At 45.9% G+C, this 11,497-nt stretch overlaps 1 protein-coding gene across 1 annotated transcript in view; it reads left to right on the top strand.

The window, feature by feature from the left end:
• The window catches only part of LOC126985944 (uncharacterized), a 68,166-nt gene extending 56,990 nt beyond the window's left edge, over nucleotides 1-11,176 (top strand). Inside the window, exons 2-6 of the mRNA XM_050841541.1 lie at nucleotides 2,378-2,504; nucleotides 3,893-4,151; nucleotides 4,640-4,759; nucleotides 5,286-5,489; nucleotides 7,244-11,176. Of these exons, the coding sequence (XP_050697498.1) occupies nucleotides 2,378-2,504; nucleotides 3,893-4,151; nucleotides 4,640-4,759; nucleotides 5,286-5,489; nucleotides 7,244-7,439 (906 nt within the window). The 3' untranslated portion in view covers nucleotides 7,440-11,176. The remainder of the gene's footprint in view (nucleotides 1-2,377; nucleotides 2,505-3,892; nucleotides 4,152-4,639; nucleotides 4,760-5,285; nucleotides 5,490-7,243) is intronic.
• Nucleotides 11,177-11,497: the final 321 nt, after the last annotated feature.

Below are 11,497 nucleotides of genomic sequence, written 5' to 3'. Positions count from 1 at the left end.
GTATATAAATTTGCTGCTACTTGTGCCGGGTTGTACATGCGTGTAACGATTCGCTTCTTCATACTGCTTCCCAAATTTACACACCATTGTTTTGGGCTAATCCTTGTGTGGACCAGGCTGGCGGCGCCCCGCTCACTGGCTGGCTGCTCCTCGACTCTTGTTCGCTGCAGTGGATCATTATCTTCTTTCCGTTCAATCTCGCCTATTCTCGTTGGTGCATCTCCGCCCCAAGAAGGACGATAACGTATTCAATCTGTCTGTACGTTTGTCTTTTTCGTGTTAGCAGAATATCTCATGAACGGATTGGCGTGTGCTCACTAAATTCATAGGAGAACATTATTAGGTCAATATCTCAAGCTGGTTAAATTTAGGTGAATATGAGAGAACACGAGAAAGAAAGAGAAGTACCCCCAAAACCACTCAGGCAACAACTCATGGCCTGACAAAATATGAGAGGACCGAGTTGACCGCCTCCAAGGAGAGCAAAGCGGGTGCCAGCCCCCCCCCCCCCCCCCCCCCTCGGAAACTCAAAAATTCTGGATCTCAAACACTTACAGAACGCATTTTGGAGTTCACAAAGCGGATCAAATCTATGAAGGGGCTGAGGCAGTTGATGTTTCTCGTGTGGCATTTGTTTTATTAGCTGGAGCAGAACAACATCCAGCGAGCATTTTTCTCTCTTATCTTAGGGCCGTATTCTCAAGTATTTAGTGGCTCACACACACACATTCGACAAGGCTTTGGTAGAGGTTGTGTTAGTATTTCCACGGGTACTGTTGTGAGGCTAGTGATAGTTTGACAAGGCTTTCGTAGAGGTTGTGTTAGTCTTTCCAAGGGTAGTTTTATAAGCCTAGTGATAGTTTGACAAGGCTTTGGTAGAGGTTGTGTTAGTATTTCCAAGGGTAGTTTTATAAGCCTAGTGATAGTTTGACAAGGCTTTGGTAGAGGTTGTGTTAGTCTTTCCATGGGTAGTTTTATAAGCCTAGTGATAGTTTGACAAGGCTTTGGTAGAGGTTGTGTTAGTCTTTCCATGGGTAGTTTTATGAGCCTCGTGATAGTTTGACAAGGCTTTGGTAGAGGTTGTGTTAGTCTTTCCATGGGTAGTTTTATGAGCCTCGTGATAGTGTGACAAGGCTTCTGCACCATGAACGTGGAAAGACACTCATGAGAACCCAGTTGATCCCTGTAACCTTTGGAAATATTTGTTGTGTAAGTCAAAAGCGTCTAAGAATACGAATAAGTGGAAGGGATAAAAGAATAAAGATACCGGTTCATACTTGCAGTAGAAGGTTGGATAACACAGAGATGAGCCTGAGTGGAAGGGATGAAAGAGTGGAGAAACCGGTTCACTTTTGCATTAGGAAGTTGGATAGCATAGAAATGAACGTGAGAGGAAGGGATGAAAGAGTGGAGATACCTGTCCACTCTTGCAATAGGAAGTTGGATAGCATCATAGCATAGAGGTGAGCTTGAGTGGAAAGTTATGTGCAGTGGGGCCAATGGAGGGAGGGGTAGGAGATAAAGACATTCAATTAGCACGTTCAGTAGATGAGAGAGCAAGAAGGGAATGTCAAATAAATGTGGAATGAGGGAGGTAAGAGTTATATGGTGTGAGGAAGGTAGCAGAATGAGTTTATGGAGTGAGAATGAGATGGGGATGGATTAGGAATGAGAAAGAGAATGGATTAGGAATGAGAAAGAGAATGGATTAAGAATGAGAAAGAGAATGGATTAAGAATGAGAAAGAGAATGGATTAAGAATGAGAAAGAGAATGGATTAAGAATGAGAAAGAGAATGGATTAAGAATGAGAAAGAGAATGGATTAAGAATGAGAAAGTACAAACAGATAGGTATGGTTAAGGAAACGAGAACAGGAACGCCACGGAAGAAGAGAAAAACAAACACCTGGATTTAACGGACCAGCGGATGTGTGAACGGTCCGCCGCGCATAACAAACACGCGCCCAACGGTCGTGTTACAGTTAATTCATTGCTTCGATGCGGACACGCGCGCGGAAAAGACGAATTCCTTGGCCACTTGTAAGACTGGGTTGAAGGGTCACCTTGGACATGTTTTTCAAGGGGTTACTATACTGTTGCTACTGATATTGCTGCTTCTACTGTTTACTACTACTACTACTACTACTACTACTATTACTTCTGCCACCCTCTTCATCGTCCTCTTTTCTTCTACTTCTTGTTGTTCTTTTTCTTCTACTACTACTACTACTACTACTACTATACTGTTTCTCCTCCTCCTCCTCTTCCTACTCCTACTGCTAACACTTTCCACTACTTCTAAGCGAGTATATACGGTAGTTACCAATCTCTTTAATTATATCTGTTTATCTCATTCTTTCTCTCTTTACTCTTCCAGATGACGAGGTGGACGGCAGTTCTGGTGGTGGTGCTGGCGGCGGCGGCGGCGGCGGCGGCGGCTGACTCAGATGTGGAGGCAGCGGCGGAGAGCCCCGAGTCATACCTTGCCAAGGGCGAGGCGACGGGTGGGTACTGGTGGTGGTGTGGGGGGGGAGGGGGTAACGGTGGTAGGAGTAATAGTGGTAGGAGGAGGAGAAGGAGCAGGAAAGTAGTAGTAATAGTAGTAGTAGTAGTAGCAGTCGTAGTAGTAACTTTCTCTCATAATCAGAACGAAACATTTTTTAAGCATTTACCAAACCAAGAGAAAGTTTTGCATTTTTTTTTTTTGGGGGGGGGGGAAACACACACACACCCCCACACACACACACACACACACACACACACACACACACACGACACTATGCAGCTTGAAATACACAGACCTCCGGGGGGCGGGGGGGGATAGGGAAGGAGGCGGTAGTATAGGTAAGTTCTGACTGTCATAACGATCACGAGTCCAACACATAACCAAACCTTACTAAACGACACACACTAACACACAAACACACTAACACACAAATGATAACGAGTCCAACACATAACCAAACCTTACTAAACGACACACACTCACACACAAACACACACACACAAATGATAACGAGTCCAACACATAACCAAACCTTACTAAACGACACACACTCACACACAAACACACACACACACAAACGATAACGAGTCCAACACATAACCAAACCTTACTAAACGACACACACTCACACACAAATGATAACGAGTCCAACACATAACCAAACCTTACCAAACGAAACACACTAACACACAAACGATAACGAGTCCAACACATAACCAAACCTTACTAAACGACACACACTCACAAACACACACTAACACACTCAATTCATCAACCCCATGGGACGAACCTTCTCGGAGTGGGGTCAGGCTGTCATGGGTGGTGGGGGTGGGGGCCATGTTTTTCTCTCAACTTCTTTTTTCATCTTCTCTCGCCTTTCAAGTCATCTTCTTTGATCTTTCTCATACTGACAAGGCGGACCTTTTCAGAGTGGGGACAATCTACCATGGAGTGTGTGAGGGTGTGGGGAGCCTTTTCTCTCTTTCAACTTTTTTTTTGTCATCTTCTCTCGTCTATAATCTCACCTTCCTTTTCATACTCACAGGGCGAACCTTCTCGGAGTGGGGACAATCTATCATGGAGTGTGTGAGGGTCTTTTCTCTCTCTCAACTTCTTTTATCATCTTCTCTCGTCTATAATCTCACCTTCCTTTTCATACTCACAGGGCGAACCTTCTCGGAGTGGGGACAATCTATCATGGAGTGTGTGAGGGTCTTTTCTCTCTCTCAACTTCTTTTCTCAGCTTCTCTCGTCTATAATCACACCTTCCTTTTCATACTCACAGGCTGTCATGGAGTGTGTGAGGATGTGGAGCCTTTTCTCTCTCTCAACTTCTTCTTTTTTCATCTTTCGTCTATAATCTCACCTTCCTTTTCATACTCACAGGGCGAACCTTCTCGGAGTGGGGCCAGGCTATCATGGAGTGGATGGGCTTTGACTACGACGACTATGATGACTACGACTACAACAACTACGACTATCAGCTGTACTACCCCGGAAGCGCCTCTGCTCAGGTCGGCTACGGGCTGCCTTCCGTGGGTCACATTGCGCCGTCCGCGAGTGGTCAGTCCTCCTACAGTAGCTACCAGCCCTACCAGGTGGTGCCGCATCCCAACCAATTCAGCTACAATGCAAGAGATGACGAGTAAGTGTATGGGGGGGGGTGTAGGGGGGGTTGGGGAAGTGGGGGGGGGTGGGGGTTTGTGTTAGGGTGTTGGTCAGCGATGCCAAAAATTGTCGCACTCTAAACACTGCATTTATAATTTTTCGGCTCCAAAACTCGCAACCCCACAAATAACGGTAGAATATTAAAGTTATCGTTGAAACTGTTATATAATGATGTTTCTCGTTCTTTTTTGCCATGGTTAGCGGTCAGAAAGTACGAGAATGCAGTGTGATGAGTACGGTAATTTGGCAAGGCCGGTGTGTGTGTGTGGGGGGGGGGGGGGGTGAAATATCTACCTATCTATCTATATTATCCATAGATAGGTACAGACAGACAGACAGGCAGACAGAGACGTATGCACTCTTCATAATCAAGTCCTCCAAATTTCTTCTCTATTCCCTTCACAACCACTACTACTACCACTACCACTTCTACTACTACTACTACTACCGTCTCTTTCTCTACAGCGTCGAGGAATCCAGTTGGTCCTTCGGTGACATCCTCTTCAACGCCGCCATCGTCGGAGTCCCTCTCCTCGCGCTGGGTTCCGCTCTGCCCGCAAGTTTTATGACCGTCGCCATCAGGAGGTGAGTGCGTGTGTGCGTGGCCGACTCACACCCTTTCCCTCCCCTCTCTCTCCCTTCCCTCATTCCCCCCCCCTTCCCTCTCTCTCCTTTCTTTATTTTTACATCTTATATATTGCAATTGAATACATATATGTCGATCTCTCTCCCTTATCCTCTATTCCTTTCGTCCCTACCTTTCCCTTCCTTTCGCGTCCTTCCTTACCCCGACCTTCGTCCTACCTCTCCTTACCCTTCCCTTCCTTACCCTTATGCTTCTAACCCCCGCCCTTTGAAAACCTTGCCTTCCCATCTCAACACTTCCCTTCCCCTTTTCTCTAATCAACACCTCCCTTCCCGTTTCCCTCCCTCAACTTAATCTCACCCTTTCTTTCCTCCCTTTTCCTACCCTTTCCCTTCTTCTCTCATCCTTCTTCTACCTTTTCCCTTTCCCTTCATCTCTTATTCTTCCCCTCCCTCCGTTCCCCTCTCCTTTCCTTCCCCTTCTTCTCTCCCTTCCTGAACCTCACCCTTGCCATCCCTCCCTCAGACGCAGCTTCGACGACGGCTCTGAGATTGACGCTTCGCTGGACCCCTCCGAGCTGCCTCTTCTTCACGAAATCTTGGAGGCGCAGGACTTCACCCCCCTCCTGGAGCCCCGGTGCCAGAGGAAGCTGTTCTGCGAGCTGACCAAGATCGGCGAGAGTGAGAACGCCTCTTTCATGCAGCGGGCGTTCTACTACGTGGCCACCCTGTGAGTATATGGGGGACCCGGGGGTGTGGGGGGAGTGGGAGTGATTAGGTGTGTCACCGTGTGTGTGGAGAGAGAGAGAGAGAGAGAGAGAGAGAGAGAGAGAGAGAGAGAGAGAGAGAGAGAGAGAGAGAGAGAGAGAGTTAAATATAAGTAGATAGGTAAGTAGATAAAAGGCGAGAGAGAGAGAGACCGTTCTGCATTGGGTCATTTTACATTGTGTTTCTCTATGCAATTTGCGGTAATAAGTCTGAGTCATCTTTGTGCGGCCTCTTGCTAACGGAACGGCCACTCACTCACTCTGGGGGCTGGACCGCTCTCTTAGTATTACATGTTTCCTTCGTTCTTTCACTGTTATTCACTATCATCCACTCTCCCATTCACTCTGTTATTCACTGTCATTCAACCTATCATTCACTATCACTCACTGTCATTCACTCTATCATTCATTCTGTTTTTCGCTGTCTTTACTCTCATTCACTATCGTTCACTCTGCCATTCACTTATTCATTGTCATTCATTATCATTCACTCATTCACTGTTTTTTGCTTTATCGCTCACTCACTCATTCATCCACTCATGGGCTGGACTGTTCTCTCACCCTGTTATAAATCCACTGGTCTTTGTTTACTCATCATTTTGATTCTTTATTTATTTTTATTTACTTAATCTGTTCTGTTTCGAGTGAGCGCCTTGACCTCCTATGTCAGGCTGTTGTGATAGGTCGGTATTCTTAGACGCTTCTGCTACTCACATCAATTACTTCTAAACACACACTAAAAAAAAAGAGAGAGAGAGAAGTAATAGGCGTTCTCATGAGTGGTTCTGTTCACGTTTATGGTACAGAGGCTTTGTCAAACTACCACCAGGCTTATATAAGAGTACTGCTGGAAATGCCACAAGTACGGAAGTCTTGTCATATAACTTACTTGACACTTTCGCTTCTTTGCAGTTATGCGCTTTTCTTCTCAGACAATCCGCGAGATCCGAATCCGCGAATGTTGAAACTTGCAGCCAATGCCAAACCAAGAGAAGAGTATTGCCTTACGTTTGTGTTTGGGCTGTTCGTCATTGGCTGTTTGGGCAACGTTGCCAAACTGTAGCTTAAGCCTTGCCAACTGTGGGTGTGTGAATCCCGAAATGTTCAGAAGCCTTTTCAAACTATCTCTCGGGTCATACAACTAGGCTCTAGCCATGGCAATACTAACACAACCTCTACGAATGCCTTGCTAACTGGATGTGAGAGCCCCGTAATGTTCAGAAGTCTTTTCAAACTATCCCTCGGCTCATACAACTAGCCATGGCAATACTAACACAACCTCTACGAATGCCTTGCTAACTGGATGTGAGAGCCCCGTAATGTTCAGAAGTCTTTTCAAACTATCCCTCGGCTCATACAACTAGCCATGGCAATACTAACACAACCTCTACGAATGCCTTGCTAACTGGATGTGAGAGCCCCGTAATGTTCAGAAGTCTTTTCAAACTATCCCTCGGCTCATACAATTAGCCATGGCAATACTAACACAACCTCTACGAATGCCTTGCTAACTGGATGTGAGAGCCCCGTATTGTTCAGAAGTCTTTTCAAACTATCCCTCGGCTCATACAATTAGCCATGGCAATACTAACACAACCTCTACGAATGCCTTGCTAACTGGATGTGTGAGCCCCGTAATGTTCAGAAGGCTGTTCGTCAGTGGCTGTTTGGTCGTCGCGCCTCGCCTCGTAATGTGTGTCGTTTTCCCACCCTACAGAACGCCGGACCCCATCGCCCGCCGCGTGGGTCTCGTCAATGTGTTCAGGGCAGCGAGGAATGACCAGTGTGAGACTCTGATCTGCCGCGACCCGCCCCACCTCTCCTCCCTGTCCCCCCCGGCCGCTCACCCCCCCTCCAACCACCTCCCTGAAGACTCCTCCTCCAGTACCTCCGACCCTGACGCCGAGGAGTAGCGGGGAGGAGACGCAGGTTGTGTGACGCACGGATAGACGCAACGCTACTACTGTCCTCTGGCAACAGTGACTCCTGACTGTTGACTGACTGCTGCCCTTCCTTCTGTGTCCTTGTCTCCGGCCTTTTGGTTGTTATTTTTTTTAGTTTTCTCTCTGTGCCATAGTGCCCGCAGGTTCTCCTCCCCCCCTTGCCCCCTCCCCGTGATGGTTCAGACTAGCGCCAATACTGCCTGTGTTGACAACCTCCATCACACCTCAGCGGAGTGGTTTGCTGTGCCGGTTTTAAGTCAAATTTAACGCAATCTTCCCTTCCCTTTCCCTCCCCTCCACTTCCCTTCCCTTCCCTTCCCTTCCACTTCCTTCCACTCCCTTACCTTCTCTTCTCTTCCCCTTCCTTTCCCTACCCCTCCTTTCCTCTCCCTTCCCTTCCACTTCCTTACCCTTCCCCTTACTTTCCCTTCCCTTCTCCTCTTCCCCTTCCATCCCCTCATCCTTCCTTACCGCTAGGATTAGACCTGAACCGGCACTGCGTTTGTCTATTGGCGTGTTGCAAGGGGCAAGAGGCAGGCGAGGGTCGGGCTGTCTGCGGGCTGCGACTCTTTGGACTGTGATACGCAAGACTAATCCATTACAGTTATTTGATGGATTCTTAGACGAGGGCGCCACAGATGCTTACCAATGACCAGGCTAACGATACCTACTCTTATCCCTTACGTAGCTTAGCACCCCACAGCCTCACAGAATGACCGCTGAACATGGACTAACCAACCACCCCCTCCCATAGACTCAGACTCACAGACAAGCAAGGCTACTTCTGACGCTTTGCTACGGTTGCTCAATGTTAGGTGAGACACGTGAGGTCGGTATTCTCAGACGCTTCCGCCCCTCACATAAACTATTTCCAAAGGCCGAAGAGGAGATCGCTTGGGTTCACATAATTGTCTCCTTAGGTTCATGGTGCAGAAGAAGAGTCAGACTACCACCAGGGTCATAAAATTTGCCCTTGAAACGCCAAACGCTCCTACGAAAGCCTTGACAAAATGTGTGTGCCTGGGTGCTGAAATGTTTGACCCAAATCTAATTTACCACCAGGGTCATAAAATTACCACTGCAAATGCCCATCACTCCCACGAAAGCCTTGTCAAATATGAATGTTTGGGTGCAGAAATGTTTGACCCTAACCTAACCTACCATCAAGGTCATAAAACTAGCCCTGGAAATGCCCAACACTCCCACGAAAGCCTTGTCAAAATATGTGGTAAGACGCTGAAGTGTTTGAGAATATGTCCCTCACCCTCCCTCCCTCATTCCATCCCCGTGAACCCTAGAGTGGCGCCCAGCCTGACCCACGGGCGGCGGCAGACGACCGACCACACCGACACACACACACATTGACTGACTGACCCGACCACCAGACTGTGACATAGCAAGCAGTCCACCTCCCTGTGTGTGTGTGTGTGGTTGGTTCAAATGCCTCCGTTCCGGGCACCATGACAATCAGACTTAGAACTACTACTACTACTATCCTCCTCTTACCCCTTCTCTTCCTACTACTACTATTACTCCTCCTCCTACTGCTACTACTACTACTACTACTACTACTACTACTACTACGGGTACTGTTAGGACGCTTAACCAAAGACTATCGTTATAACACAGGACATGCTCAGACACGTACTAGACGAGAAGATAATTAATATATTTTTTCACGTTACGTTTAATTGATTGATATTTCTAGTTACCATTTTTACCGCTTCTTTTTTTTTTATTTACCAAAGACTTTTTACGTTGACTCAAGACGTGTAAAGGACCTGATAGTGATGATGATGATGATGATAATTATGATAGTAATAATAATAATAATAAGAAGAAGAAGAAGAAAGAAGAAGTGTTAGACAAAGAAGAAAATGAAAGACAATTGAAAAAGAAAGCAAGAAAAAAAGGAGAAAAAAAGAAAGAAAATGAAGAAGTTTTGATGATGAAGAAGAAAATATATAAGACAATTAAAAAGAAAAGAAAACAAGGAGTAGAAGAAGAAAAAGAAAATAATAATAATAAAAGTGTCAAACCACAATTCAATCATAAAAAAACGAAAAGAAAAAAATATTATCATTATTATTGTCGTCACTACTACATGTGACTGACTGACTGACTGACTCTAAGGAAGCTGTGACTTTCTAGTCTTCCCTGTGACTCACTAACTGACTCTTTGACTGACTCAGAGACACGGACTACTACTGTTATTAATGTTATTGTTATTGTTGTTGTTACTGTTGTTGTTGTTGATACTTATTTTTGATAACCTGAACAATCAACTTATCCCGTGAAAATTAGTACGTAAGGTTTTATTTAGATTAAGTGTGACAGACAAGCAGACACACAGACAGACAGACAGATCCAACATTGTAACGCTGACTGTCATTGTTGTTTATGCTGTTACTGTCAGTTTTTGCTGTCTGTTAGCATTGGTGTGCTGATGACAGCCAGACAGACACACAGACAGACAGGTAGATCCAACACTGTGACGCTGCTGTTTCTGTCTGTTGGTATTGGTGTGTCGACAGCCACACAGACAGACAGGCAGACAAGTAGATCCAACACTGTGACGCTGCTGTTTCTGTCTGTTGGTGTTGGTGCCCAGACAGACACACAGAGACACACACACGAGACTTATTTACTAGGCGATCACAACACGGACAGACGCAGAACACAGACACGGAGTAAGGAAAGGAAGGCACACACTGTCTTAGAGGAATTGGTTATCACATGCACTCTCAATCAAAAGGCTTAGGACGGTTAGCACTTTGTCATTTATTTATCTCACATCACAGAAAAAAAAGGAAGGAGAAAAGAACGAACCAGAAAATTAATTGTTTTGTCAAATTTCAAGATTGTGTTAAGTGGCTATTGCCAAGCACTTTGTCATTCACTTATTCGCTATAGTTTTTTTTCCATCATACGTTCGGCCACTGTTTCGCAAGTCTTCGTAATGACCGTCATTGTGGACGTTGTAGACTTGTCAGCATTTATTTATCTATTTATTGATCTATTTATGACTATTTATCTATTTATTGGAGTGACAATTCCATCAGCTTACATGTTAAGAGGACCCTGAATGTACCTGACTCACGGTGACTCACCAACGCTCAAAACGGACTCAGTGACTCACCTCAGTGACTGCTCTGACTCACTGACTGACTAATACAAAAAAAATCAAACTTCTAGTGACTCATGAATGAATGGTTTTGTATCCAGACAACTGACTCACACACTGACTATAGCGTGACTGACTGACTGACTTACTGACTCACTAACCCACACTCAGAGAGGCTCAGTGACTCGCACGAACCACCACTGACTCACTGTGAAGAACCGTACCTGACTGACTCAGTGACTAACATGACTAACACTCCATGACTCACGAAGCCTCAGTGACTCATCATTGACGACTCACGCTTTGCTCAGTGACTCAGCGGATCCATGACTCGACGCGGTGACTCGCTATAACAGACGAGCTTAACTGACTCACGTGATAGAGTGACTGAATGTATGACTGACTCAACGCCGACTAGTCAACCTCAGGACGTGACTCAGGAACAACTGACTCAACGGACCTGACTTTTTGCTACCTGGGCTGCTGGCGGTCCAGGATATTTGGAATATTTATTATTTTTTGTCTATTTATTTTGATTGTTATTAACTTGTTTTTCATTTCGGCAAAAAAAGGAATTTGTTCAGCTCATTGTGTTTGATTGATGCCCCTGACGACGACGAGGAGGAGGGAGAGGCGGGGGAGTAGGAGGAGGAGGAAGAGAAGTAGTAGAAGGAGAAAGAGAAAGTGCAGAAGAAGAGGAGGAGGAGGAGGAAGAAGAGAAGTAGTAGAAGGAGAAAGAGAAAGAGGAGGAAGAGAAGGTGAAGAAGAGGAGGAGGAGGAGGAGGATAGAGGTAGTAAAAGGAGGAAACATGAAAATGTAGGCAACAGAAAGCCTACTGGCTCATTACGAGGTTGCCCGCTGGTGTTTTAATCTGCTCGACAGCCACTTGGGGCCTGGGATGAA

This window comes from Eriocheir sinensis, chromosome 60, assembly GCF_024679095.1.
Source record: "Eriocheir sinensis breed Jianghai 21 chromosome 60, ASM2467909v1, whole genome shotgun sequence".
Taxonomy (NCBI): Eukaryota; Metazoa; Arthropoda; class Malacostraca; order Decapoda; family Varunidae; genus Eriocheir; species Eriocheir sinensis.
Note: the sequence above shows the minus strand (reverse complement) of the source record. Positions and strands in the feature narration are given on the sequence as shown.